General features: G+C 35.6%; 1 protein-coding gene across 4 annotated transcripts in view; it reads right to left on the bottom strand.

The window, feature by feature from the left end:
- LOC143178604 (protein sickie-like) overlaps nt 1–25,331 on the bottom strand; it is a 117,051-nt gene that overhangs the window by 74,699 nt on the left and 17,021 nt on the right. For 2 of the 4 annotated variants that reach the window (XR_013001818.1, XM_076377352.1), the window contains exons 3-10: nt 23,099–23,372; nt 8,800–9,126; nt 7,785–8,012; nt 7,284–7,698; nt 6,730–6,871; nt 6,467–6,493; nt 5,049–5,293; nt 4,287–4,438 (exon numbers count right to left, since the gene is read on the bottom strand). Coding sequence is in view for 2 of the 4 variants with exons in the window: in XM_076377352.1 (XP_076233467.1) it covers nt 4,287–4,438; nt 5,049–5,293; nt 6,467–6,493; nt 6,730–6,871; nt 7,284–7,698; nt 7,785–8,012; nt 8,800–9,126; nt 23,099–23,372 (1,810 nt within the window). In the remaining 2 variants the exon portion in view is untranslated. Of the gene's footprint in view, nt 1–1,534; nt 1,793–4,286; nt 4,439–5,048; nt 5,294–6,466; nt 6,494–6,729; nt 6,872–7,283; nt 7,699–7,784; nt 8,013–8,799; nt 9,127–23,098; nt 23,373–25,331 lie in introns of those variants that run through there. The other 2 variants (XM_076377353.1, XM_076377354.1) reach the window with 2 other exon arrangements.

Genomic DNA, 25,331 nt, shown 5'->3' with positions numbered 1-25,331 from the left:
TAACATTTAAGTAACTGTTAACCAATTTTTTGTTAACTCAAGTAGGTACATACAGCTATCAGTACAGGTGTATGTTAGTGTACTTATTTTTTATACAGACGTATGAATATAAATACATATTATTGTATATTTGTAGACAAATACCAACTAAAATCAAACAACAAATTCTAAATTTCCCGTGAATATCTATCTACACCATAAAAAAAAACAAATCTAGATAGATATCTACGTCCAGTATATAAATTTTTATGAAATAATAATTAATAGTTTCGTTCGCGAATAAGATTTATTAACAAATCCTAAAACTTATGCAATCACTTAGGTAGTACTTGCATAATTGCATTGCTACTGCACCGCAAAGTAAAGTATCTAAAATATTTATATACAACTTTTTCCGCTTTTGAAGCGTCAGCACACTTTCGAGATAATAGTTTACACTCATAAATTTCCTTCCCACATAATCTCTTTATCTTCTGGGACCAGGAATATTAATTAAGGAACTGTTTCGCGGGAACCACGCGTTCGCTTCTGCGCCCGCGCACTCGAACTCGTTCCGGAACTTGATCGAATCGCGATGCACTTCAGATATCGTATCGCGATTTCGTACTCAACGGAAATCAGACAAGCTGATTCAAACGTAATATCTGTCTCTCACAATCAGCATGTCTGCCTCATTATTCATCGAAGATCCACGATTCAGCTCGAACTGAGCTTCTTTTTTCTCCGTTTGAGATCTCGTACCCTAACGAGTTTTAATCCAGAGCCTTGGCTCCATTTCAGATCAACAATCGATTGCGAATACGATTCGCTAAATAACCCTTCTCCAAAGACATTCATGGCTAGCATTACGTGGCCAGTCATTTTCAAAGATTGTTAAAAAGTTTGTAATAAAGGCACGTGTATAATTGAGTTGATGAGATAAAAAACAGTACAAGTCCAAAATTAATCATTTTCAAATAATTCCAAAATTATATCTGGACTCGGGAACCAAAGTGTATTAAGTCATACAGGAAACAGGTGGACTTAGTACATCCTGGTTCTGGTGTCCATATATGATTCCACAATTATGAATTTGGTCTAATTGTAAGTAAAAAATGTAAAAAATTGAATTTATCACTTATTTGGTAAAATTAATTCAGCTTCTTTAGCTTTCTGACTTACACCACTTTCATAATCAGCGATACAGATGTAACTTGCCTAGAACTACACCTTGGGAAATATCCCCAAATGTGAATTTTGGATTTTTACCATTTTCCAACTCATCGATTCAATTGCACATTACGAAGGAGTCCCTCTGTAAAATAGAAGCCTACCTCTTATCTCTTTTATCTAGCTCCCGTTTTGATATAAACCCGATACGGGCAGAATGGTAAACAAACCTAGGAAGTGTCACGAGCGTAAAGCACAGTATCCCGATAAATCGTACACGAAGAGAAAGGTACGTGTACGGCGATAACTTATCGACAGAAAGCGATCGCGTCACCGTTTGCATTAATAAAAAATCAAACCAGACAAACGACTCCGTTTCAATTACTTTTCTTTCGGCCAGTTCGCCGCGTCGGATGACGTTTCAGGGCTCATCGATCGGAACCATCGATCCTGGCACGCCGATCACTGGTCGAACTTAGAAACATCCAGGGCACACGAGCCGCCGATTTCGCTATTTGCTCACACTTCGATCCACGATCGTTCGTAACATCGCGGTTCCCGACCGTCGAGCTTTTAACAGGTAAACACACCGAGCGTCTGTTCGCATCAACGCGACAGCGTATGCAACAAAAGACGACGTTCGAAGTAGCGCGTCTCGGCACAAACTGAATGTAAACCGACCACCGATCCACGGCACAGCGGCGATCCAAGATGCCCGGAGTGGCCGCTTCGCGTCCAATTGGCTCGGGCCACTGATCTTCCCCGTTAAACAGCCATTCAGCTGCACGGACGCTTCCGCTGTATTCATGACGCGGGCCATTTGAAATTATTGCTTCGCGTGTTAAGATTTTTTGGTGGAGGTTCGGTGCTTGTAGGCTGGTAGTCGTTTATAGGAAAATACGCACCTGTTCTTTTGTTTGGGATCTTATTAGTGAGGTTATTTATGATAGTATTAGATGATTGCTTGCTTTGGCTATGATTATTATGGGTAAGATATTAACCTTCCGTCTGCAAATTATTTTTACTGACTCTGCTGGCACTGTTTGCAGACTGGATAGTTTACAGTTTACCAGGATCAGTTTTGTTGATTACTTTTGTCGATTGTTGTTAGGTTTTTAACAACTTATTAATGGTTTTATTTTTATACTTTTACAGATGCAGTATTCGCTACACAGTAGCTATAACATATGTGTGTGAGAGTGTGGAAGTAAAGCAATTGATAAGGTATTAATAATTCAGAACAATCAACAAGTGTGATCGGTAAAGCTGGATTCTTAAAATTGTAAGTTCATGTGACTTTTCTTATATTTTATGTTTTAAAATATCCAAAAAATTGTTGGATGCTTTCCGAATTTCTAGAATATCATTCGATAGCTTTTATTATACGCTACGAATATTCAGTAACATTTATACTCGATAAAATAGCTAATTACGGCTTATATTTTTGTTGCATTGATATATACGATGTTCTTTAAAATTAGTGTTAAATAACTTAGTCTTTTTCTAGTACTAAAAATATGAGTGTATTATACATGTATTGTACATGTGAACATTTCTCATTATCTTAATTTATAAAGATAATCTTGAAGAGAAGTTTTTATACTTTTCTTAAATTTCCTGTTTTTTAATGTAATGTATTTCACATTACACAAAAGATGATTAATTATAGATATGATATGGAATACAATACAAAAATGGAAATAGATTATAGATAATTTGTGTGTTATTAAATTAAAAAAATTTATCAAAAACACCTATTTTATTTATTGCAAAAGTGAATTTAAAATGTAAAGTTAAAAAGTAGATTTTGCGAAATTTCTTAGGCATTAAAAATCATAAAATTTTTAATTACTATACTATTGAGAATTATTTCTCGAACGTATATTTATTAATTAAAAATATACTATTACAGAGCAAATGTTATAAAAATAAACTACGAACTATACTATTTATTTCAAATCGGTATTTATATAAATACATATTCATATTTTTACCACAAAGGGCATAAAACTCAGTTTTACCAACAAGTATTTTATCACAGGTATCCCGCATTTGTTTAAAAACTTTTTATTAGAGATAATCCTAACATAAAAAGTTATATAGCTTATGCAATATATTATATTTCAAAATAAATGTTGAAGAGTTATTTTTAAAAATCGATATTATTCAACAAAAAAACTAAATTATATCTATATCTTTGGTTTCATTTTATGAAAGTGTGAAAGAGGTCTGAAAATCTTAAAAAATAAACATAGTCATAAATTAAATTAATGTTAATAAAACATGTAAAAAATATATTTTTTATAAAAATGATGTATGATTTGATTTGAGAGTAAAAATAAATTGCATGGTTTAAGTAGCTATAATATAACTTTAAACTGGTTATTCTCGGCTTTGTACTTTTTTAAACGTTTTAATAATAGTAAATCGAAAGTATAACAGTTGATCTATATATAAAATGGCCCCGAAATAATTTTGGACGTGTTAAAAATATGTATCCATAGCACAAAACCCAACGTAATAAATAAGTAAAGAAAGTTTCACTGGATATTCCTTTATACTAATTCATACGCCCAGCGTACTGCATTTGACTACATTCATTCCAGCGCTTATAAATGTGCTATTAATAAATTTGCATAGTTCCTTAAGTTGATTCATTTCCTCCTGTTTCATCTATAAATTATTACTTTCGATACTATTTTACGCGTCTTACCAACACATTCAATAAGGAGGAACTACCACATCATACATCAATTCCTTAGCTCGATAAGAATTAATCATAATGAAAGTTGCAAGCGCTACTTAGCATGATAAAGGATGGTCTATAGAAAACTGTAGCAACACGTTTGACCGGATCATGCTCGTTAGAGCCAACTAGATCGGCCAGCTCGTAAGTTTAATTGTCGTCTCATTCGATTAATTATGGTTAATCGTTTGCACCAATTCCCTTGGCGCAACATGTACAACTCAAATCTATCCTACGATAGATTTGCTTCATGTAACACTCTATGACGTCAGTTTAATAGAACGACACATAGATTACGAAATACGTATATCCTTAAACCGAACAGTAGCAGGTAGTTAATACACGTCAAGCAGAATTTATCGCTACAACAATCGGTGAAGCATGTACTCACGTTTGTTGATAACTGGCTGGTCAGCGAATGGACCTTTTCTTGGGCGTCCAGGAGCTCCCGCCGTAGTTTCCTCAGCTCGTGTGCTTGTTTCTCCTCGGCTGAACTGTAGAGACTGCTTGCTGTCGATACCAAAGACACAGAAGAGCCATGGACTGGGGGCAAAACAGGGAAAAATTCTTCTTTTTTCCGTTCGTTTGCGGTAGAAAGAAGAATAACAAAGACGTAACAAATTCGATGTTCGATATTTCATATTAGAATATAAGGTAAGTGTCCCCGTATTCGGCCATGAAACAGTGGGACGAATAGAAATAGAACTCTAGGTAACAATACATACTATTTACTTATTAGTAAATAAGACTTTCTTTATTCTACTCTTTAATTTCATTAATAAATACTTATTAAACAAGAAATACTATATGCTACATTAAATTATATATTTTTACTGTAACCTAGCGTTTTATTTCTATTTACGCCATTTTTATGGTATCTCATAAAAAAAGGAAAAGAAAAACAAAAAAAAATAGTTTGTTTAGCTACTAGGTCGCAATTCAAGTATAAGGACATGCATTTTTAGGTTATCCATTTATTGGGACACTTAACATCTTAAGCATCCAGGTATTGGGACATTTACCTTATGCGTTAACAAATTCTAAACTGATTGTATTTTACTTGTGGACTACGAAACAAGACAACAACACTGACTCAAAAGAAATGATAACTTACAAAGTAATTTATAATAGATACCTCTAAATGAAAACTTACTATCGTCATCTTTATGCACGTGCTGGTAAAGATTAGGTGGTTGCCGAGAAGTGTGTGTGGGCGTTGGAGACGTTGGCTGAGACCAGTGTTGTCCTGTGCAGCCAGTGGATCCTACAGGGACACTGTAATAGGGTTCAACGCTAACACCCATTCCTATTCCGACCCCGACTTCCTCACCAACTGATGACGAGGCTCCACTTCCTCTAACTAACATTGACGGATACATTTTTTCGCTTTTTGTGGATCTGCGAAAACAGAGATACAACCATCTAAATAATTGGTAGAAAATATTTAACATCGCATTATGAATATCTCCGAAGATTAGCAAGCAGTTCTACAATTAAATCAGCAGTCTGTGTTCCATTAGTTATTAAAATCTCATATAATCGTGAGAACTGTTTGATTAAATCTTCGGAGAATAAAAAGCGCGTAACGTGCATCGATAGAAAATGACTAACGTCGATGTTTAAAAACGAGAAGGTATTTAATAGTTTACGAAACCTTATTGAATGTTTTCTGCGCGCAAATTACCCAAATACTTTTCTTTAAATGATATAAGCACAGTCACGATATTTGTTGTAGCTTATTACGCTAAACTGCATTCAGGAAAAAGAACAATTATGAAAAGTCTACTAATTGAATTGGATTCCTGAATACAATCGAGTATATGTGTACACGTGTTATCGAAACCTTCAAGTTTTCAATACGAAAAAATATAAATTTTTCGTTTTACGAGGATTCTTTACATTCATTTCACAGAGAAATTTCTGTCAGAATAAATTGATTTGAATAAATGTCCTTTAGAAGTATTCAATTTACTTAGGGCATCGATGAGAACACGTCTGTCTACCTGGCGAGTGTATACGTAACTAATCGATCCAGGAGAGCCTTCTAATTAAAGGGTAAACTCCCTTTCGTCTGAAGATCGAGTGCCACTTCTCAATCACGCATACACTCGTACAGTTCTATGACGACACAACGAAAGAAAACTAGAGACGGGTGATCGAAAAAAAATATACTGTAGAGATAATTCAATCGAGAATGATTGCATGTTACTATAATTATAGTACAAAAAATATCAATGGCAAATTTGAAGTACTGAAACGTTTCCTTTCGCTGTCGCATGGAATATTCGTGATGAAGCTTAAACATGCGTTTGCACAAAAAGCATAGACCAGTCACAAATACAAAATAATAAAAAAGTTGAAGTTGGTTCAATCAATGATGAACTAAATCACTATGGAGAGTCAAACTCGATATATATAGATACACATGGATATGTGTGTTCTAAGTGCGTATGACTTTCACTCGTGTGTGTATGTTTGTGTAGGGTACAAAATCCTAGAAGGTTCTGTTCTTTCAATACTTATGCATGGAAAACAGGCTCGACGAATGTGTATTCTAGATTTTCGCACTACCTTGGGAATGTCCTGTCCCGCAGATGGCTAGAACGGTATCAAATGATCTGCGTTATTTCACCGTAAACGAGCAGTTGCTGTCATAGAGTGGTTAATTATAAACAATCAGAAAAAGCTGAAACTGATTGATTCAAAAAATATGGTGAGACATTTGCATCCTCTAGTCATGCATCTATACATATGGACGTATGCAAATGACTTCTAAGGATTTTAGATAAGGTTGTGGAAACTAGTGCAAAAAGTGGGTCTTGCCACTGGCTTACCTAATGGAATTGCTGCGGTTGAGCCTAGGTGGAGCAGGAGATCCTGTTGAGTCCCTTTGATGCATCAACAAACGGGCATGAGTTAAGCTTGCTCGATGTGATCCCAATGATTCTACGCTGTCAGCTTCACATAAACCCATTCCTGAAATTACACGGGTTCAATAATGTTTAATGGCTTTCAATGAGATATAATGTGTTCGAAGAAGTTCAAAAAAAGCAAAGATATGATTTACATGTTACAGAGTGGAGACTATACAAATTGAAAACAATTTAGTACCTATTTTGCGTACAATTGAAAGTTCTAGTGCAAAGAAACTATTTTATTTACTTTATTAGGAATCTCCTCATTAAACTCACAATTATTACTCTCTTCAGCAAAGGAAATTTTGTCTAGTATATCTACTGAATGCTTTTCAAAAGACCAAAGTAAATATAACAAATAAACATCTTGCCTAGCGTTAATCATAAAGAACTACGCTCTCATTATAAAACTAGATCATAGGAAGCAAGTTACACTAAATCACATTACACAGTGACAGTACTAAAACAGTCACCTTGCGAACGTCCGCTTGGAGTATAGGTATTGCTGTGTCTCATCCAGGATGTCGTGTATGGACTGTTGGGTGCATAATATCCTTGAAGATCAGGCGCAGCATAATTGCTGCACGTATCGCTGAGACTTCCATCTGATGGCTTGAGTACTCGTGGTGAGAAGGAAGTGCCCGTTGGTCCAGCACCGGATCCTCTTTCGCGATGATGAGCGGAGGCAAACAGCGCCGTGAACTCTGGGCTACCAGGCTTTGGTAAACTCTGAGATCCAAGCATGAGGCGGTCGCGTACTGACTGCGAAAGTTGACTGGCACTCGGACCTGTGAGACTGTAACTCTTATAGTGATGTCCTTGACTTGACGTGGATGAGTTGGCCTGGAGTTCCGTGGTACAGGTTTGCGTACCACCAGACACTTTAACCTGTGACAACAAATCGAACAAATTAACAAGCTTCGTTCCAGGTTGATCAAAGAAGCTAGAGAGTTCTAACAAGGTAAGTTGCTTACTTTTGTTCTTGGGACTGCGCTAACTTGTGCTGTTCTCGTAGCATCTTTACCTCCATTTTGGACACCGTTAGGACTGGGGCTGGTACCAGCGCTGTGCCTTTTAACGTATCCGAAACTTTGCGGTACTCCTCTAACTTTGCTGCTCCCACTGGTCGATGTTCCCGATGAAACTTTTTGAGGTTTTTCGCCATTCGCATATTCAGCCATGGCCTGTTTCCGATGCTTATCCTGTGGAAAATGGGGAAAGCATGTTTCAAATAAATTGGTTCCGTTTTCTTTCATATCTAAAATGTCCAAATAAGATAAAATGAACTGTTATTGAATGTACAATGTTAAGGCTTTTGGATATAAACCATTTCTTTTTGGAAGAAATTTTTCACAAACGTTGAAATTAGTTTTATCAAAGGCTTAAAAGGCACAAGGAGCTCCGCTGCCCAGTTAAAGACTTTTAATTAGCGAGAAATGAAGACTGTCAGAATCTTTCGGAAACATTGAAGGATACCCAAGAAACTGGGTTTTTATAAATATTTCCCATATATTTTATTTATATGCTATTTTTTCAGTAGCAGGTTTAAATATTACAATTGTAGACTGCAAAAGCTCTTAGGAAGCAGTAAACCTTAAACACAGGAACATAAATAGTAAAACCCCCAAGACACATACCAGTACAAATGTCTTATATACTGCTCTTTTAATGAAGCCAGTTACAATGTTTGCGAAACTTTGGCAAATTTCCAAAACGCGCAGCTTATAACCTAAAGCAATAACAGAAAGAACTGTACCATGCTAGGCCGAAAGCTTAAAATTTCTGTTATCAACCGTAATGCAATTACACGTACACGAGAACATGAAACGTTAAAAAGTTTAAAAATTGCACATTCAGAAATTACGATTATATCTGGAATGAATTAAAGTTCATAGCTTATGAGAAACAGACTAAATCGCTTTCCTCGAAAATCAATATTGCCTAGAGCACCGTCGACTTGTGAATGGACAAAGCTATATAAATGTTTACCTGGGATCGCCTAGAGGGACTAGGACTCGGGGGCGCGCCCTCCTTGTCTCTTTCCCGATCCCTCGCAGCTCCAGCCTCGATGTACTTTTTCCATTGCTGGCTGTTTGAGCTGCTGTTCGTCGAGCTGTACGAGCCTTGTTGTTGCTGATGTTTGAAAGCAGAGCTGTCTGTTTGTTGAGAACTGTCCGATTTCTTCACATGAGGATGGTGGCCAGGATGTTTGGAGCTGACGACGCGGTACACCAGGTTGCTACCCTGTTGTGCACCTGGGGGGGTGGCCGAATTACTGCCACCCCCCACGATCACGCCGCCACCACCCGGCACCCTCTACAAAAATAACAAAAGATTTCTTGAATTAGAAAAATATTATAATTGACGATTATGTTGATATGATAATGTTTTATAAATATTTGGAGTAGTATTAAATCATGTGCAGGGTGTTTCTGGAAAGGATTCAAGACTTACAGGTTTGACAAGGTTGAGTAAAAATTATTAATTTAGTGAAAATGGGTTGAACCAGCAAATATTTCAGATGATAATAATACGAGTAATTTACTTCTCTATTTGTATATATACTTATTAGATACGTAGTAATCGTCTTACTTTTAGAACTTGTAATTGTTAGTGGAATTGTCACGAGTATAAGCATTACCTAAATGTACTTAAAAAATATAATTGTTACATGACTCTAAGAAACGTTAAATGAAATAGCAGGAGGACATTTAAATATAAAACATTAGGAGTTAAATAATTCTGATACTTGATTTTACCCAGCTAAGTGAATATCTTATACCTAAACCATAGAATTTCATTCAAAGATACTTTATAGTCCACACGAGTAAATTTCTCACAATTCATTAAAAACATAAGTTTAAAATTTGTTACGTTTGTAATCAAATGATTATAATTTTTTAGTTTTTTAAAAGAGGTGGTTTTAAGAAATAATATAGTACAACATTTTTATACACATATATGATGTAAGAATATAATACAGATACAAAGATTCCCGTTAAGCTTGACTCCACTATTATTGATTGTCGAGTATAAGGTTTGCAGAAGTCGAACCCCCATAGCATGATTCAGAACACAGGCGCCACACGACTGCACGTTGGGGTACAGAATTTCCTTACAGAGAAATTTCACGCTACAAGTTTTAGTTTTCCAACTGTACATGATATTCTAGTTCCTTTGTTCACTTTTCATATTTTTAAATTTAAATTAAGTATTATATTTTTCTTCTTAATTTTAAAACTAACCTTACAAATAATAATTTTCTAAGTTAAATAAATCATCTGATATTTAATTTCAGGTTTTAATATAATAATTCAAAACGTTTCCAATAAATTTCCTCCAGTTACATATTTCACAAGGGTGAAAAGAACAGTCTGGTTCGCTGGTAGCCTCGAGTAACGATTTCAATCCCATTGTTTTCCACGATTTGGTAAGTCGAAGGAGGGGAAACTGCATCGACTTTCTCGCCTTTTTTCTCATTCTCCTCAATCTCTCCCTCTATTCACCACGTGGAGTTACTGGCGTACGTGTATACGTGAAGTGACTCATGGGGGTAGAAACGCTCTTTCGGGTTTTTACTATCTGAATCGTAAACGTACGATGAAAAGGCCATGAGCCAGACAAAGGCTCCCTCTGGGTCAAGCATGATTTTTTCTCTCATTGCTTTTAAAGGACTGTTCACACGAATTAGAACGCGTCGTTAGCGATTCCCCGAGCTTGCATCACAGAGCAGGAACGATCGAAAAACAAACGTTCGGCGACTCCTTCGCTTTGAGCGACACTAGCGCCGCGAAAATTCAAATAAACGGGGACCTCGTCTCGAGAGTGAAACACACTGTCCCGTCTTAGCTTTTATTCATCCTTCCCGTCTCTAGTTTATTATCGTAAACCATTGCGCTAACATCCTTTTTTTAATAGAATAAACATTACCATTACGACACGATTAGAGTTTAAATAGTGGAAGTGTTCCAACGTGAAACCAGATTTAGGTTCAACAGGATCGAAATTTAAGAAGTTGATAAACGAACTTCATCATTTTTAATAGAAAATTGAATATGAGCATGAATGGAAACTAATTTCTAATTTTTCTAACAAGAGAATACGAACGATCTCTAAATTTCAACATTTTAAAATAAACTCACCATTTTTTGTTTAAACCTCTCGGGATACACCTGTATTTTTGCAGTTAGATTTTTCCACTTAATGAAACAGACCCACACTCTTTCATGAAGCACACTACTATTTATAGTTCGAAGCACATTTATATCCTAGATTTTCAATTGCAGTAAAATACTATCGTAACTTGTTATCACAAATCACTTATTTTATTGAAGATCGACAAATTTCCAGGTGAAAAAACTCAATATTCTATTTGTTAAAATTGTCACTGTTTTCAGTTTCCTTCATTTCGTTAAACAATCAATCATACTGTGTCGAATGCACATTGGAGCATGGTATTTAAGTCCACAATAACTTTATCAACGACGCGTAGAAGTGCCCTTGATCGTCGACACTGGAAAGGTTCAGTGGTACACGTGTCCTCGAGCTTTGAAAGATCGATAGCGGCGAAATACCTGTGTGAACACCGAATGCGTCATTGCACAGGATAATTAAGCGATAGCCCTCGCGCAGAACCACCCTTGTTACCCTCGGCGACTAGCGCAATTTAACGGGGGCTATTTGTTTCAGACATTCCTCGTCCAATGCGAATTTCCAACGACTCTCGATATTCATTTAATTCTGGCAATTCACAGTTTCATTGCTATGCGATGTTACGTGTCTATTATCGTTATTTTACTATTTACAGTCAATTGGTCATAAATTAATTACACGAAATTATCGTCAGAGACATCAAATACACTTGTATATTAAAAAATAAAAAAATTATACAAGTGTTTGCATTTAATGAAATACTAAAAGAAATTGAATTTTATGTTAAAAAATAGAGAATTTCAACCCTCCGTTTGCAACTCTATTTTTACTGCCGCCATCTGCAAACTGAATCGTTCAAGTCCATGCAGTCTTTTATATTCTTTTTTAATTCTTAATTACTCTTTCAAGCTTTAAGAATACCATTTAATAACTTTCCACCCCTTTTTTACCTTAGAGAAAACTCAAAAACCGGAATGTTTTAGCTCGTAATCAACCCCGGTTGCAGACAAAAAGTCAATAGCATACTCCTTCGTAAATACAAAACTAAATCAATTTATAGTTAGCACAGAACGAACATAATTCGTTCCAAACTTGTTCCACAGTGAGCCAGCGAGCACCTTTTTCAAGTTCCTTCAGAGATATTAAAACTTCCTCCCCTTTTGAACAGCGACTCGTTGCGCGAGGGAAAAATAACAAGATGTGAAACCAATTTGCGGCACAAGGCGTAGCGCGTATTCCTCGCTGCAGCACAATCCCTATTCCGCAGAAGTACGAAGACCCGTTTCCCAGAGGCGTGAAAGACACTAGCGCGTGAATTGTTCAGCAGTTTTTTTCAGATGGATCGCGGTCGACGAAAGTGGCCACGGACTCGCCGTGAAAACACGGTTTTTACTTGACGAGAATTAAGGGAACGGTTTCCATCAGCGGCACCGCTACCCGCATTCTGCGCCACCTTCACAAACGTCACGAGGCAGACGAACGTTAACTGGCGACTGCGAGGGTCGACGATCCATTGCTCACCGACCCTCCCCACTTTGTGCCACGATACTGCTTGCTAACGCCAGGCTACCGAATACTCCACCCGTTCTACGAACCCCCACGAAAAAATATCATCGACTAAACATTAAGGGGTCATCGATCGCCATGGATTTGCGCGTGAATTTGCATGGCTATGCCCGAGTTGCTCGAATCGGCGTGATTCATGGGAAAGTGATGGTCGGGGACTTACGTACGTCATCGCAGAATAGAAGCATAGTAAAATTTCGAGGCTTAAAGCCCGTGATCGGGATTAAATTTATTACGTGTTCAGGGTTTACGGTGGTCATAAAACTTGACACGTTTAGAGGTGAAAGGGAATGATAATGACCAGCTCTTGTTTGATCGGAAACTGGTAATTTATAGGTGTCTAAGCGGTGGTGAATATATATGGAACAGGCAAAAGCGAAAAGTCATGTTTGAAATTCTTGAGTACTTTGTGTTGTATTGATCTACGTTTGTATGATTTAAAAATAGTTTTAGGGGACTTTTCCAGCTGGAGGCGTCGATTTTAGGCGATTTTCAAAATGTAGAATTATTGTATGATTGCAGGTCAGAAGTTTTGAAATTTTTCTTACATTTTTAGCTATTTTTCATGATAACATAGTGTAATTTTTATGAAAGTATGTTTCTTGTTACTTATTAAATAATAGTTTCTTTTTATCACCAGAAGACTTTTCAATTTAACTTTTACTTTAGACAGATGCAAACGTATTCTGACGAATCTGTAGCGAGAAGTGCGTAGAACTAATCTTAGTGGCTTCATTAGATACAATTGGTTAAATTGATGATATTTTAGTCATGGTATGTTATGATATTTCTAAATTGTTCTGTTTATTGGTAATACCTTGAGTCATTGTTTCATGCTTCTCTTCTTAGAGGTTTAATTATATATATTGTCTTATGACGTAGAAATTAGAACTAGCTTCATCTTCCTGAAACCGTTTTAATTACTTTCCAGAGTATCACATCTCTTTGAAATTTATATCAATAATTAGTGAAAAAATAGGTATATGTATAATACTCTATTTTAATAGCAAATTGTGTTTGATGCAACAGAAAATATTTCACGTATATCAGCTTCTAACACAAAAGCAGGTATGTTACTTTTTCTTGTTTAAAAAAACTTGTTTCAAAGTTGTTGAATGTTCCTAAAGTTGTTAAAACTCTCTGCTTAAATATAAAAAGACTATTAAAGCGTCACGAAAAAAAGAAAAAATAAAGTGAGAGAAAAAGCGTCAGGAAAGTTAAAACTTTAATTTAATTACCACACGTATTGGATTTTTATTTAAAAAGAATAAGAAAATGTTTTGTTATCATTGATAAGGCGGTGTACGATCCATGGTTCCTTTACTTTTCCTTTTTCACCCCTCGCTTTATCTGATAGGAGGGTGGTTGAATACGAAAAGCAAAAGGAACGTAACTTGAAAACTGATTACTTCTCAGGACACCCCGTGATTTTCAATTCGAACCAGCTGAATTAAGGATTATCGCAGGCGGATAATCTACTAAGAGGAAAATTACTTTTGGAGATTTTACATGGCAGTGCAGAATTTATTTTTAATTCAATTTTGCTGATCGTTTAAAATGAATGCAAAATTATTGAGTTAAGTTTAAGCAAAAACGTTTATTAGTCCACTTGTATATTACGCAAATAGTACAACGTTTAAAATTTGGAAAGCATTTAAGAAATTAGAAAATAAATAGTATACCTTCATTATATATGAAGAGAAAATATATGAATAGAAAACATATTTAATTTTGTAATAATTTAGTTATCTTTAACGAAGTTATCTATATGTAAACTCTATTTATAACAAAAAATTTCAAACTTAACCAAAAACGAATATACAATGTTTGTGCATTAAGACATCGACATATGAAATTAATATCAATGCATTAATGATACTATAAAAAGTTATCAGATAAATTCTAGAATCACTTTATAAAACTGTATTAATAAGAATTAGTTTATTAGCTGTATTAATTATTCTAGTATATTTTTTATAATATACTTTTAAAATATTATATATATAATATTTATATTGATACGTACATATATTATATAAATAAATAATTCCCTAAAAAAACTGAATTAACGATAAATACATAAATCTGTTACAAATGATATATATTTTTTCACTCGTTAATGATGCAGTTTATTTTACACGAATGAACAAATCTCGTGCAATTAAATCTTTTCTGTGTACATACACACATACCACTTGAAAATGTACATGTATTAGTACCTCACCGAGTTCTAGCTACACAGCACTACACATACATCACCAATCTTATCAATCGTGCATCATAAAGCGACACTAGAATCAATCCTAGTCGTTTCAACTGCCATGCATTCATAGTTGCGTGGCCACAATCACATAAGCTGATTGTGTATGTAGAAAAGATACAATCTGTACCTCTTGACGGCTCTTGACGACATATTATTCTCTCCGATAAAATTTTAAAGCTGAGATTCGTTAAAGACAATCGTTAACATGGCTATTAGTGTATCTAGATCATCAGCTGTGATAAGCGATAATCTGTTCGCATTTGAAGGCAACATTTTCTACGTTTCAGCGAAAATTACCGCTAATTAGCAGCGATTACGGTTCCAATAATAAGCAACAATCGTTTGTTCGTGCGCTGATACTGCTGTTGGAATGGATTCGGCCTAATGACAGCGCCGCTGGGTAAACGAGACGTTTGCTGAATAGCGAGATAAAACAATTACGAGAAAAAGTACATGATGGTTACTTTTCATTCAGAACTCGAGGGGAGCATACGAATAAGCATGAAAAATGTGATGTACAAGTCGCAAATATTTAAAGCCAGGAAGGTTTCATTAGATATTTAAAAAGTAATATTATCAACCAATAGTATGTTTATTAATCATAACATTTTGAGTGTCAAGAATTTTAAATTCTAAATTTAAAAATAGATAAAAATATAGGATTCTTATATTCAGTTCTTGGAACATTGTATTTGTATTTTTTCTAGCTTTGTAATTGCATATTTTGTGGCAAATTATCAATGCAATTTCTGAATTATTTTTAAAGTACAGCACAGTTAAAAGTCAAACTTAGCCCCTCTCTAGTTATTCAAAATTTCAAGCATAAATTTGTTTCGTAAATTACCAATCAAGGTAAAAATGAGCAAATGGGAATATGGAGCGGTTATGCAATGCTTTTCCAAGAGCCCAAAACAAACTACAATAAAATTTACAAATAGCTCCATAAGACAGGTGGTTGCACACACAAGGGCAAAACTGAACAATATCACCAAATCGATCGAAAGATCGCATCGTCTGAGCTGGTCGTACCTGTTTTACTTACAAAAGCAACGTTACGACGAGACATTAACAATGAAAGCCAGGCCCCCTTATGTGGCTCACAATCTACACGCGCGCATTATCAGTAAAAACAGCGGCAACGCGCGCGCTGTCCGAAGCAGAAGGGTTCTTGGCCGTATCTGTGATTGCACCAGGTTCACGGCAACTGTTGCCCGCCTAGAGGGCAGACGGTCAAAGGGCGCAGCGAGACAGGGAGAACGAGAACGGTTATTATTTCACCCGGTAGATATCGATTCCATTCAACGACCTGCCGTGACCCGCCTGCATAACTCACGGCGACGCGTACACTAATCCTTCCCTTTCTTCCCAATCCGAGCAAAACGCGTACGTCCGTCTTCGTTGTTCGCGACGATGCATCGGGGACTCTGCGCGCGTCGCGACTGCGGAGGACGTTGTTTACGTTCGCCGAAAGGCTCGACAGATACGTCGCGTCTCGGGAGGATATGAGAGAAAGCTGGGGAAAAGATGGGGAAAGATTCGTGGATGGAGAAGGAACCGATGAAATATGGAAAAATGGTCCGAAGGGAGGTTCGGAACCTTCGGCTCATGGAAGCTCTTTTTCGGTACAGATTCTTGCGCAAATAAGCGAAAAGTGAAAGCTTGAATATAGAGGGTGAGGCATGCAACTGGATCACCTAAATTTTCTTAGAAAGTCTGCTCAGTTTGCTGTATGAAGAAATGTTTTAAACGAAAGTTGTGTGGTATCGAGAGTATCGAGAGAGGAGCATACCCTCGATACCAAATAATTTTTGTTTGATACATTTTTTCATACAACAAAGCTTAGTGTTTGCTACTCTGGAAATACAGTACTGTTTATAGGTATTCGAAAGATTTCACAAGTTTGGAAAATCACAGATTTATTGGTAGCAACCGATATTTATTGCGTAGGCTAACCAAGCAACGAATGAATGGATCATGTCACAAGAATGGTGGCTACGTCAGAATGATATATTGTTAATGGTTTCGAGTTCTGAGAATTCTTCGAATGAATAGCAATATTTACTGAATATAATTTCGTTACTATTTCACATTAGAACTAACTGCTGGATTCCCCTTTACTGTCAGTTTCACACCTAACAAGGTCACAGTGATTGACTTTAAAAACGTATATATATATCTTAACTGTATCAGATTGTTCCTGATAGGAAGTGAGATTACAACGTTTAAAATCTGTACTACTTTAATGCGTATTGTTGTCAATCTCATTTCTCACGGAATAAACTCAAAGCGTTAATGCCTAATTTGACCTCAAAAACATTGTAACTCTGTCTATCACAGTTTATAACCTTCTTGCTTCTAACAAGTGTTGAGTCTGTAACAAGTATCTAATGATACTATAAATCGTAATATAACATTTCTTAAACAAGTTGATTTAATTTTAGTTACATATGGTCCATACGAATTTCTGTTAAGTTTTCAATGAGTGTGTTGTAATACAGTTTACACAGACTTTCATTTATATTTTAATATTGAACATACCTATAATTGATCTCTTCTATAATCTTTACATGCGTTTAGAAATTGTGCCATGAAAATTAAGAATATTTTGTGTTCCTCTGAGAAATTCTTTCTGTAAAAGTATGAAATTGTAAAACGTAACAATGTGATTTAAGATCGTTTAAGTTCCCATATTCGAGGTCTAACAATGAATAAACCATGACTGCACGTGGCAAACGAAGGAAAGTGAGGTAGGCGAAAAGTAAAGCTTTCAAGTTGGCAATATAGGTTGAGAAGCCCATGCTATTAAGGCCGATCGATATTGGCCGAAGAATCGCCAATGACATTGATGTCAATATTGACACCAGTTTCTTTCCAATTTTCTTCCATAGATTAGACTCATTCTAATTCGGTTCGCTACCTCTACTTAAAACATAAACAATTCAAATATTTATAATAATATTTCATATCATCTCAGTTACATCACTTTAAAATGTTATCATAAATTTAATAGCACTTATACTCTGAAGAATATCTCATTTTAGAATATTCTCTCAAGAATATTTCATTTTAGAATACTAGAAAACACATTTGAATCGATGAGTTGAAGATCAGCAGAAGTCCAAAATTAGCCATTTTCAAATATTCTGAAAACTGTATCTGGACCTCCGAGTCTAAATGTATTAATACTATGACCAGCGCTAATTTCGAGAATCACTTTACAATGACGCCAATGTGGCGTCAGCGGTCGTCAAAGTGTCAAGTCACATAGAAAATAAGTGGACTTAACAGATACCTACACTCTGGCTCTGCACTCTAGATGCGTAAAATGCACAGAACTCTCGTTGGGATCAAGTACCTCAAAACGTAGTTTTTGAACTTCTACTGTTCTTCAACTCACTGTTCTGTTTTCCTGCATAAAATCAGTGTTTACATCTCCCGTCACCAGTTCACAGGAAGCGTAGAAGAATCATTCCACAGGGAGGACTGTTTGTCGCAACCTCTGACAAATTCTCCGATTTTTGCTCTGGCAGCGAAGAAAACGGCACGTATCGGTAATATCGACGAAGGAAGAGGAATGGCTTCCCAGCGGGAACGAAACGTTCGAGAAGAGAGAGTAGATAAGGGTAGACGGGAAGAGGACGCGAGTAACCGAGGAAAGCTCTAAGAAAGGACGACGTCTAGTCGAACGACAATGGCAGCAAGTTGGCTACTTGCTTTTTTTGTTCTTCCTTCGGTACGATAAGAACGTCTTGGAAAGTTGGCTCGAGACGTCTCGTGTGCTCACTAAGCCCCTCATTCATCGGGTAGTTGGTGCTGAATACACGCGTACGAGACAGCCGAACTCCTGACAACGTGCAGCGTCGCACGATGCGCCGAAGCAACAGAGAAAAAGGGAGGACGCGGTGAATGGGACTATTAGGGAAAAGGGGGTCAAACGCGAGCGATGCAACCGGCAGTGGTGCAACGAACGCCGTATATTAAAGGGGGTATAAAAGGGTAGAAAATAGAGGAGCAGGTAAAATTGGAACGGGCGCAAGAAGTCGGGGAGACGCGGGCCGATTGACTGGCGAACGGAACGAAATTCAGAAGAGACGAGAATAGCCGGAAGGGAAGAGTCTCGGTTTGAAAGGGCACAGATCACCTGGAAGATTACCCCCGCGATCAAAGGGACTTTGACTCCCTCGAGGCGCTGATGAAAAGTGTATACGCCTCTGATTTCGTCACAGATTGAGTTAGTTTGCGGATCGATGTATCGAGACTGGGGGATTTAGAAATTTTTGTGTCTGGTGTATTGAACTCGATGCAAATTTAGAGTCAATCATCAAAGTCTGTATACGTATATTCTATAAATTTGTAATAATTTAACTCTTCACCTGCAACCTGGGTCATTTACAACCTAGACCATTTTTGTTTTTAAATTTTCTAGTGACTTATTTAATAAAGTTCAGGCAACATATAGTAATAAAAAGTATTGAATGATATTCTAGATACTTCAGAAAATATTTAGGATTTTTTTGGAATTTTTAAAATACAAAAAAAGTATAAAAGATGCATGGATTTAGTTTGCAGATGGCGTCAGTTAAAAGTGAGTTGTTGACGATGGATTAAAAATCGTTAATGTTTCTTTAATATTAATGGTATTAATGTATTTGATATTCATGACAATGGGAAAGTGAAAATATGTAGATTAAATTCTTTTGCAATGAAGTAATAGTAAATGGAAGGTTCAGTGTTGCAAAAAACTTACTCTTTATCTACATTTTATTAAAGCAAGTAACTAAACCTTTCATCGTGATAATGAAACACTGTTATATGTATGTACATGTTTCATACTGCTCTTGTCCTTATATTACTAAAGTAAATGTTACATGTTTGAGACGTTAGAAACAAGATTAAATCATTTATAGCTCAATATTTGTTTGGTTTTTAATAGTATGTATTTATTAATTAGACCATTAATTGTATGAATGTACAACTATAGAGTAGGGACAAGTCTAATAGAAATAATTCCAAACGCCAAAATAAGATAAAATTTAAGAATAATGAAACTATATTTAAGCCTTCGTTCGTTCATTATAATGTATCTCACGCAGCTGCAGTTAAGTCCTATGATACTCGTCATGGATGGTAGCTGTGACCATTATTTCCCATGCTTTGACTCCTATCACAAGTTCCACGCAGACAATGGTGTTTTAGAGTTTCCTAAGTTTTAGTCGAATTTTCTATTTTTTAAATCCTTATAATTAACAAACGAAGTTTCTACTGAATTCATAATTTTTTATTTTTGTCTTATCTTGACATCTAAAGTCTCTTTTAACATTTTCTTCCATATATTGTCCAACACTGTGCACACGTATAATGTATAAAGTATTTTTCGAAACACGAAACATTTTCTCAAATTTGATATTGAAACAATAATAGAGTTCACAACGATATATGGTATATTTAATATAGTTTATTGTTTGTCTCTAGTGTACGCATTGTTGTATTGTATCCATATTATACTACCCCACAGTCCGCGTTAGCTAACCCAGCAAAGTATTGTTTCAAGGCTTAAGGATCGGAGATTTATATCTTTGCTGCATATGTTGCGTGTTATTATAACTGCTGGGTGAACACAAAGTAAATTCTGAATTTTATTTTTAACATTTATAGACGAACAAATATAAATTTATTTAAGAATATGAATTTTGTAACTTGGCTACCCATTTGAATATTTACAATTCGCTTTATTAATGTTTCTTCAATAATATTTTCCAAAAAATTGGAGCTTAGGAAATAATTATTCTGGTATCATATTCGATTCTAAGAGAATGTTCTATATTATTAAAGTACCTGTTTTTAAATCTCGATGATAAATATAATCACAACATAAATTTTACACAGTAATCTTGTCAATTTCTAATCATATTGAATCAATTATTTTATCAATGCCATAGTGCTTTCTTTGTCTCAATAAGCGCTGCGTCGAAATTCTATCAAATTTAATTAATATTTCTGTCCTTTTACATTATTCTACTTCTCCATCCATTCTCACGAAGGAAATCGTAGTAATCGAAAGTTAAAATGCAAATTCAGGAATCAGATCTCGAAAATTGTGACAAGCTGTGGCCAGTCGTTTGACGTAAAAGCAACACGATTGCTTCGAACTCAATCGATTCGACAACCCTTATTTGTACAATCAGAATAATAAACAGTTCAAGCCAGATCGATCGAAAAAGTTCAACAGGCACGTCATCCCACTTCGACTTGACTGGAACCGACAAAGTAGACCTTTAATTCGATTTCCCTGGTAACTCGATTCTCGTAGAGTGGTGCACGAAACATTTGAAACGAATCACCCAGTACATAGCAGCTGCACGATGCAACAGCTGACGCACACGTACGAACGAAACGCTTTGTAATTTCATTGTTTGCACTCGAACCCACATCGTCGCTTCTATGCCTCATTGATACACGTCTCGCCGAGCGTACACAAAGTTATTCAATAATTAGGCAGGAGTATGTAATATGCCTTGACTAATTATATGCTCAGCTGGTACTTGTGGAGCTTGCACTCGAACGCAATAGGCTATTCCGCAATTATCGAGATTCGGGCTTAAGAAATCGTGATAACTCTGCACCCATTCGACTCTCCACACGTACAGGCCTTTAATTCGTATCGTTTCGCTTCGTTACTGTTTGCTCCAAACGGATCAATGCGCTGCAACTTCCATTCAAGCTTAATTAATTTTCGTCTATGGCCGTCGCCGCGATTCGATGTCAGCTGACGTTTAATAAAACTCGGTCGATACGTCGACCGAACTGGTACGCCGTGTGTTTATCGTCGATGATAATTAACGAGCGATTGAGGGATTACTTTGACGTAAAATGATGGAGTGCGCGAATAGGGGGTAAAGAGTGTTTGGTTTGATCAAAGGTGCGCTGGGTTCGGAGTCACGTCGAAATGTGCAGTCACGATTCGCTCTCGAAAATTATGGGTTTGGTTAATTAAGTGGACTATTTTGACGGTTTTAGCGCGATCGGTGGAACGAGAGTTGAACTAGGGGACTGGTTTGAGTGTGCAAACTTTTATGAAATGTGAGAAGTGACTGGGTGAAACTGACTGCAGTTGTATAATTGTTGGACTCAAAATTACAATGTGTTTAAATTGTTGAGTATGTGGTAGTTAGTGCACTGAATTGAAAATGATTATTCAGTAACATGCATACAGTCTGCTATGTTAATAATCTTACACAAAATAGTGTTCATTTCTGCGATGCAGATAAATGAAGTATGTTTAAGAATTTAATGGAAATGTGTAACGATACAAAATTTTATACAAGATATATTAATTTTAAAAATGTATGCTACTATCAACATCTACTGGTCTATATTAGTTCATTTTCAGTATACTGATAGATTGTTATTTTTATATGAAACATATGAAATGATTTTTTAATATGAAATATTGAGAGCAAGATTTGTTAGATATTTTTATGCAAAACTATCAGGAAAATACATTTTTTGAAGAAGAAAATCGGGTTTCTCAATTCCTCCAATTTCAAATTCAAAGTGAGCAAGAGACTCGCGTGCTAATAGACAGAATAAGAATGAGACGTTTATGCTAACGAATCACACGATTTGCTAGTACGGTGGAAGTGTAAAAAGTACTGCAATTTAATACAGAATTATGGAAATTAGTAGACTCAAATTATGAAAGAAGAAATCAGAACTTTCTTCTGGATGTCGCTTGCTTTATACTTTGCGTACATACATTTAATATGTAGTACATATTCTTTTGTCTTTAGTTAATAAATTATCCAAACTTGAAATACACTTAGACTTTACTGAGACTTCTGTCGCAACTAATAATAGAGGTGGTTTAAATTTCAATAAATTTGATATCTATTATAGTAGTTTATGAATTTATAACAGCAGAAAAAGTAACAAAAATGAAAAAGAAATTATTTATAATGACACTTAATAATGACTCATTGGAAAGCCAACTACACAGAGAAAAGTCTTTTTTAACTATTCATCATTGTTTCCGATTTGAAACTTCAAGAAATATGAATCAAGTAAAAATATTCCTCATTTACAAAAAACAAGTATGAAATTTAAACGTCGAAAATTTCTGTAAAAACCATTAAATCTATTCATGTGCCCTTATTCTAACTAACAAATATGTATCTCTTCAGACCTCTCGTGCAGTGATACCAACAATTTGCACGTCTCTGCATAGTTTTGTATCAGTAATGAATATGTGGAGTTCGTTCAAATGAAGAATACTATCGACGAAATATCGATTAAACCAAGTTCGCTGACCTTGTGGTGAGAGGAATGGCCCGTGTGATTGGCGGAGGTATGATTTCCGGCGGGAAGAGATGCCAGGTCCTCGATGGTTAACTCTGCTAAGGCGTCGTTGCCACCACTGCAGCCGCCTAGTAGGCCGCCTGCGATGACGCCACCGCTTCCTGGACTGCTCCCGATGCAACCTCCATCTGACCTTACAACGTTCGCGGAGGGTCTCTTTTGCACCCTCCTCGAGGTCACCAGTTCCTTCACCCCCGACAACTCTCGCCTCGAACCACCCACGTATCTGAAAAAACCACGCGCCGCTCTTAGTATTGTTTACTGTCAGGACTAGTTCCATACAAGACTAGTGCCAAATTATTGTACAGATTATTACTAAACTGTGGATGTTTGTGGAAATTTCTATTTTCATAGACAAAAATAGATAAATGGGACCTATTTGAAGACTTGTTTCATTCTTTAAATACTTATTACATATAAAGTGTATTTATCTTTCCATAATTTCTAGATCTTCTTTATGTTATATAGATTCTGTATTTTTCTGCGCATTGAAATTTCTCATACATGCGTAAGAATCCACAATCTAATTATTATAGACACTTGTGTCTTTAGCTAAACAGTGTACACTTTTTCAAATATGGGATTCAAATGTTTGGAATTTTTTTGTAAAGAGTATGAAACATTTACATGAATAATATTAATTTTTAGTGTTACTTGTTGAGTACTGTTTTGAAATACATACAGGGCACTAAGAAAGAAATGAGATTAATAAAATGAAAATTTACTAATGCGCAGAGCAACATATTTTTTTCTAATTTCTTCTAAATAGAAACCTCATTTTTGATTAATTATTTATTATAGTAATGTAATTACTCAAGACTATAAATTCCTTTTATTTAAAGAAATTCAGATGTTAAATTCTTCATTTTAGTTTCAATCTCACTGAAAAATAATGATTATGCATAGAAACCTCCTTAGCCAAAAACTTCTCTGTGGTTTTACTGTTCCATACTAAGAATTATGACAACACGTAAAAATGAGATTCACAAAACTCGTTATAGTGTTCCAGTGTTGAACTCTCCGCTTTGGCATCACTATGAGCGCTCATTCTGAGCTCCACGATTTGGTCGAAACACGTGCAGTAAATATTGAACAAATAAGAAGTAGGTATCCAGCTTACGAATCAATGGATTTCAAAAATAATATTTACACCACGTCGATATATCATCACTCTCTTCTAGTTGACAGCATTCTTTGCGTAAACACTGTATTTTTAGATACTTTAGAGTACAGTAGGACCTCGATTAACCGGTTTAATAGAAGGCTGAAAGCTGAAGCACTCTTCTGACAGCTAATTTAATTTTTTCCGGTAGATTACTGTTAAATTATAAGTGAAACCTCGATCGATGTTATACTGTAGCCTCATCATCATCATTACATCGAATGATTATAACTTTGAATAAAATAGCAGCGAATAATTGTAATTTAATTCACATTTCACTTTGTACCTATACACCTTGTCATAACTGATCATAAAGTTTTGTTGTCATTAACTGTATTTTTTATGCACGAGTTCCTTCCCATTTTATCCCATATTGTGTATCTATACCTACATTCAGTATGTACAAAAAATAACACTGATCATATTTATAGAATTCGCCTATTTTAATTGATGTATGTCTTCTAGCATTAAAAACGTGAATTTTTAGCCAAAAAGTAGATAGCAATGTTTGTCCATCTACTGTATTCATTTGTTTTAGCTCCTTATGATCTGGAACTTCTTCTCTCTGGGACTACTTATTTCAAGAATTCGAAATGTCAATGAAAGGGTGTTGTTACAATGACAATCCATGCACACAAAACAGGCATGACAAGGATATCCAAGTGCTTCTGAAAGCAGATCTTCAGACATCTATTTATTGCATATTGTCATCTCACAACCTTGAAACCAATTTGAGCTACCTATTTAGGTCTTAGTTAATTGTTGGATTGATTGGATTTGAATTAGAGTCAACTAACAGTATATAGAAAACGTTGAAACCTTAATCTACCGTTGAAATATTATAGAATATTTAGTCTAATTTAATTTCTCTAAAAATCCTAGAGGAATTTTATAGTTATGAAACATAATATAAATATTCTGTTGATCATGTTCTACATTTAATTAGTACGACAGAAACATACTTCAGAGTGACTAGCGATTTTTACAAACATGACCAATGTTATAATCAGTTTATATATGAAT

The sequence above is a fragment of the Calliopsis andreniformis genome, chromosome 4, assembly GCF_051401765.1.
Source record: "Calliopsis andreniformis isolate RMS-2024a chromosome 4, iyCalAndr_principal, whole genome shotgun sequence".
Lineage (NCBI taxonomy): Eukaryota > Metazoa > Arthropoda > Insecta > Hymenoptera > Andrenidae > Calliopsis > Calliopsis andreniformis.
This window is presented reverse-complemented; position numbering and strand designations above follow the sequence as displayed.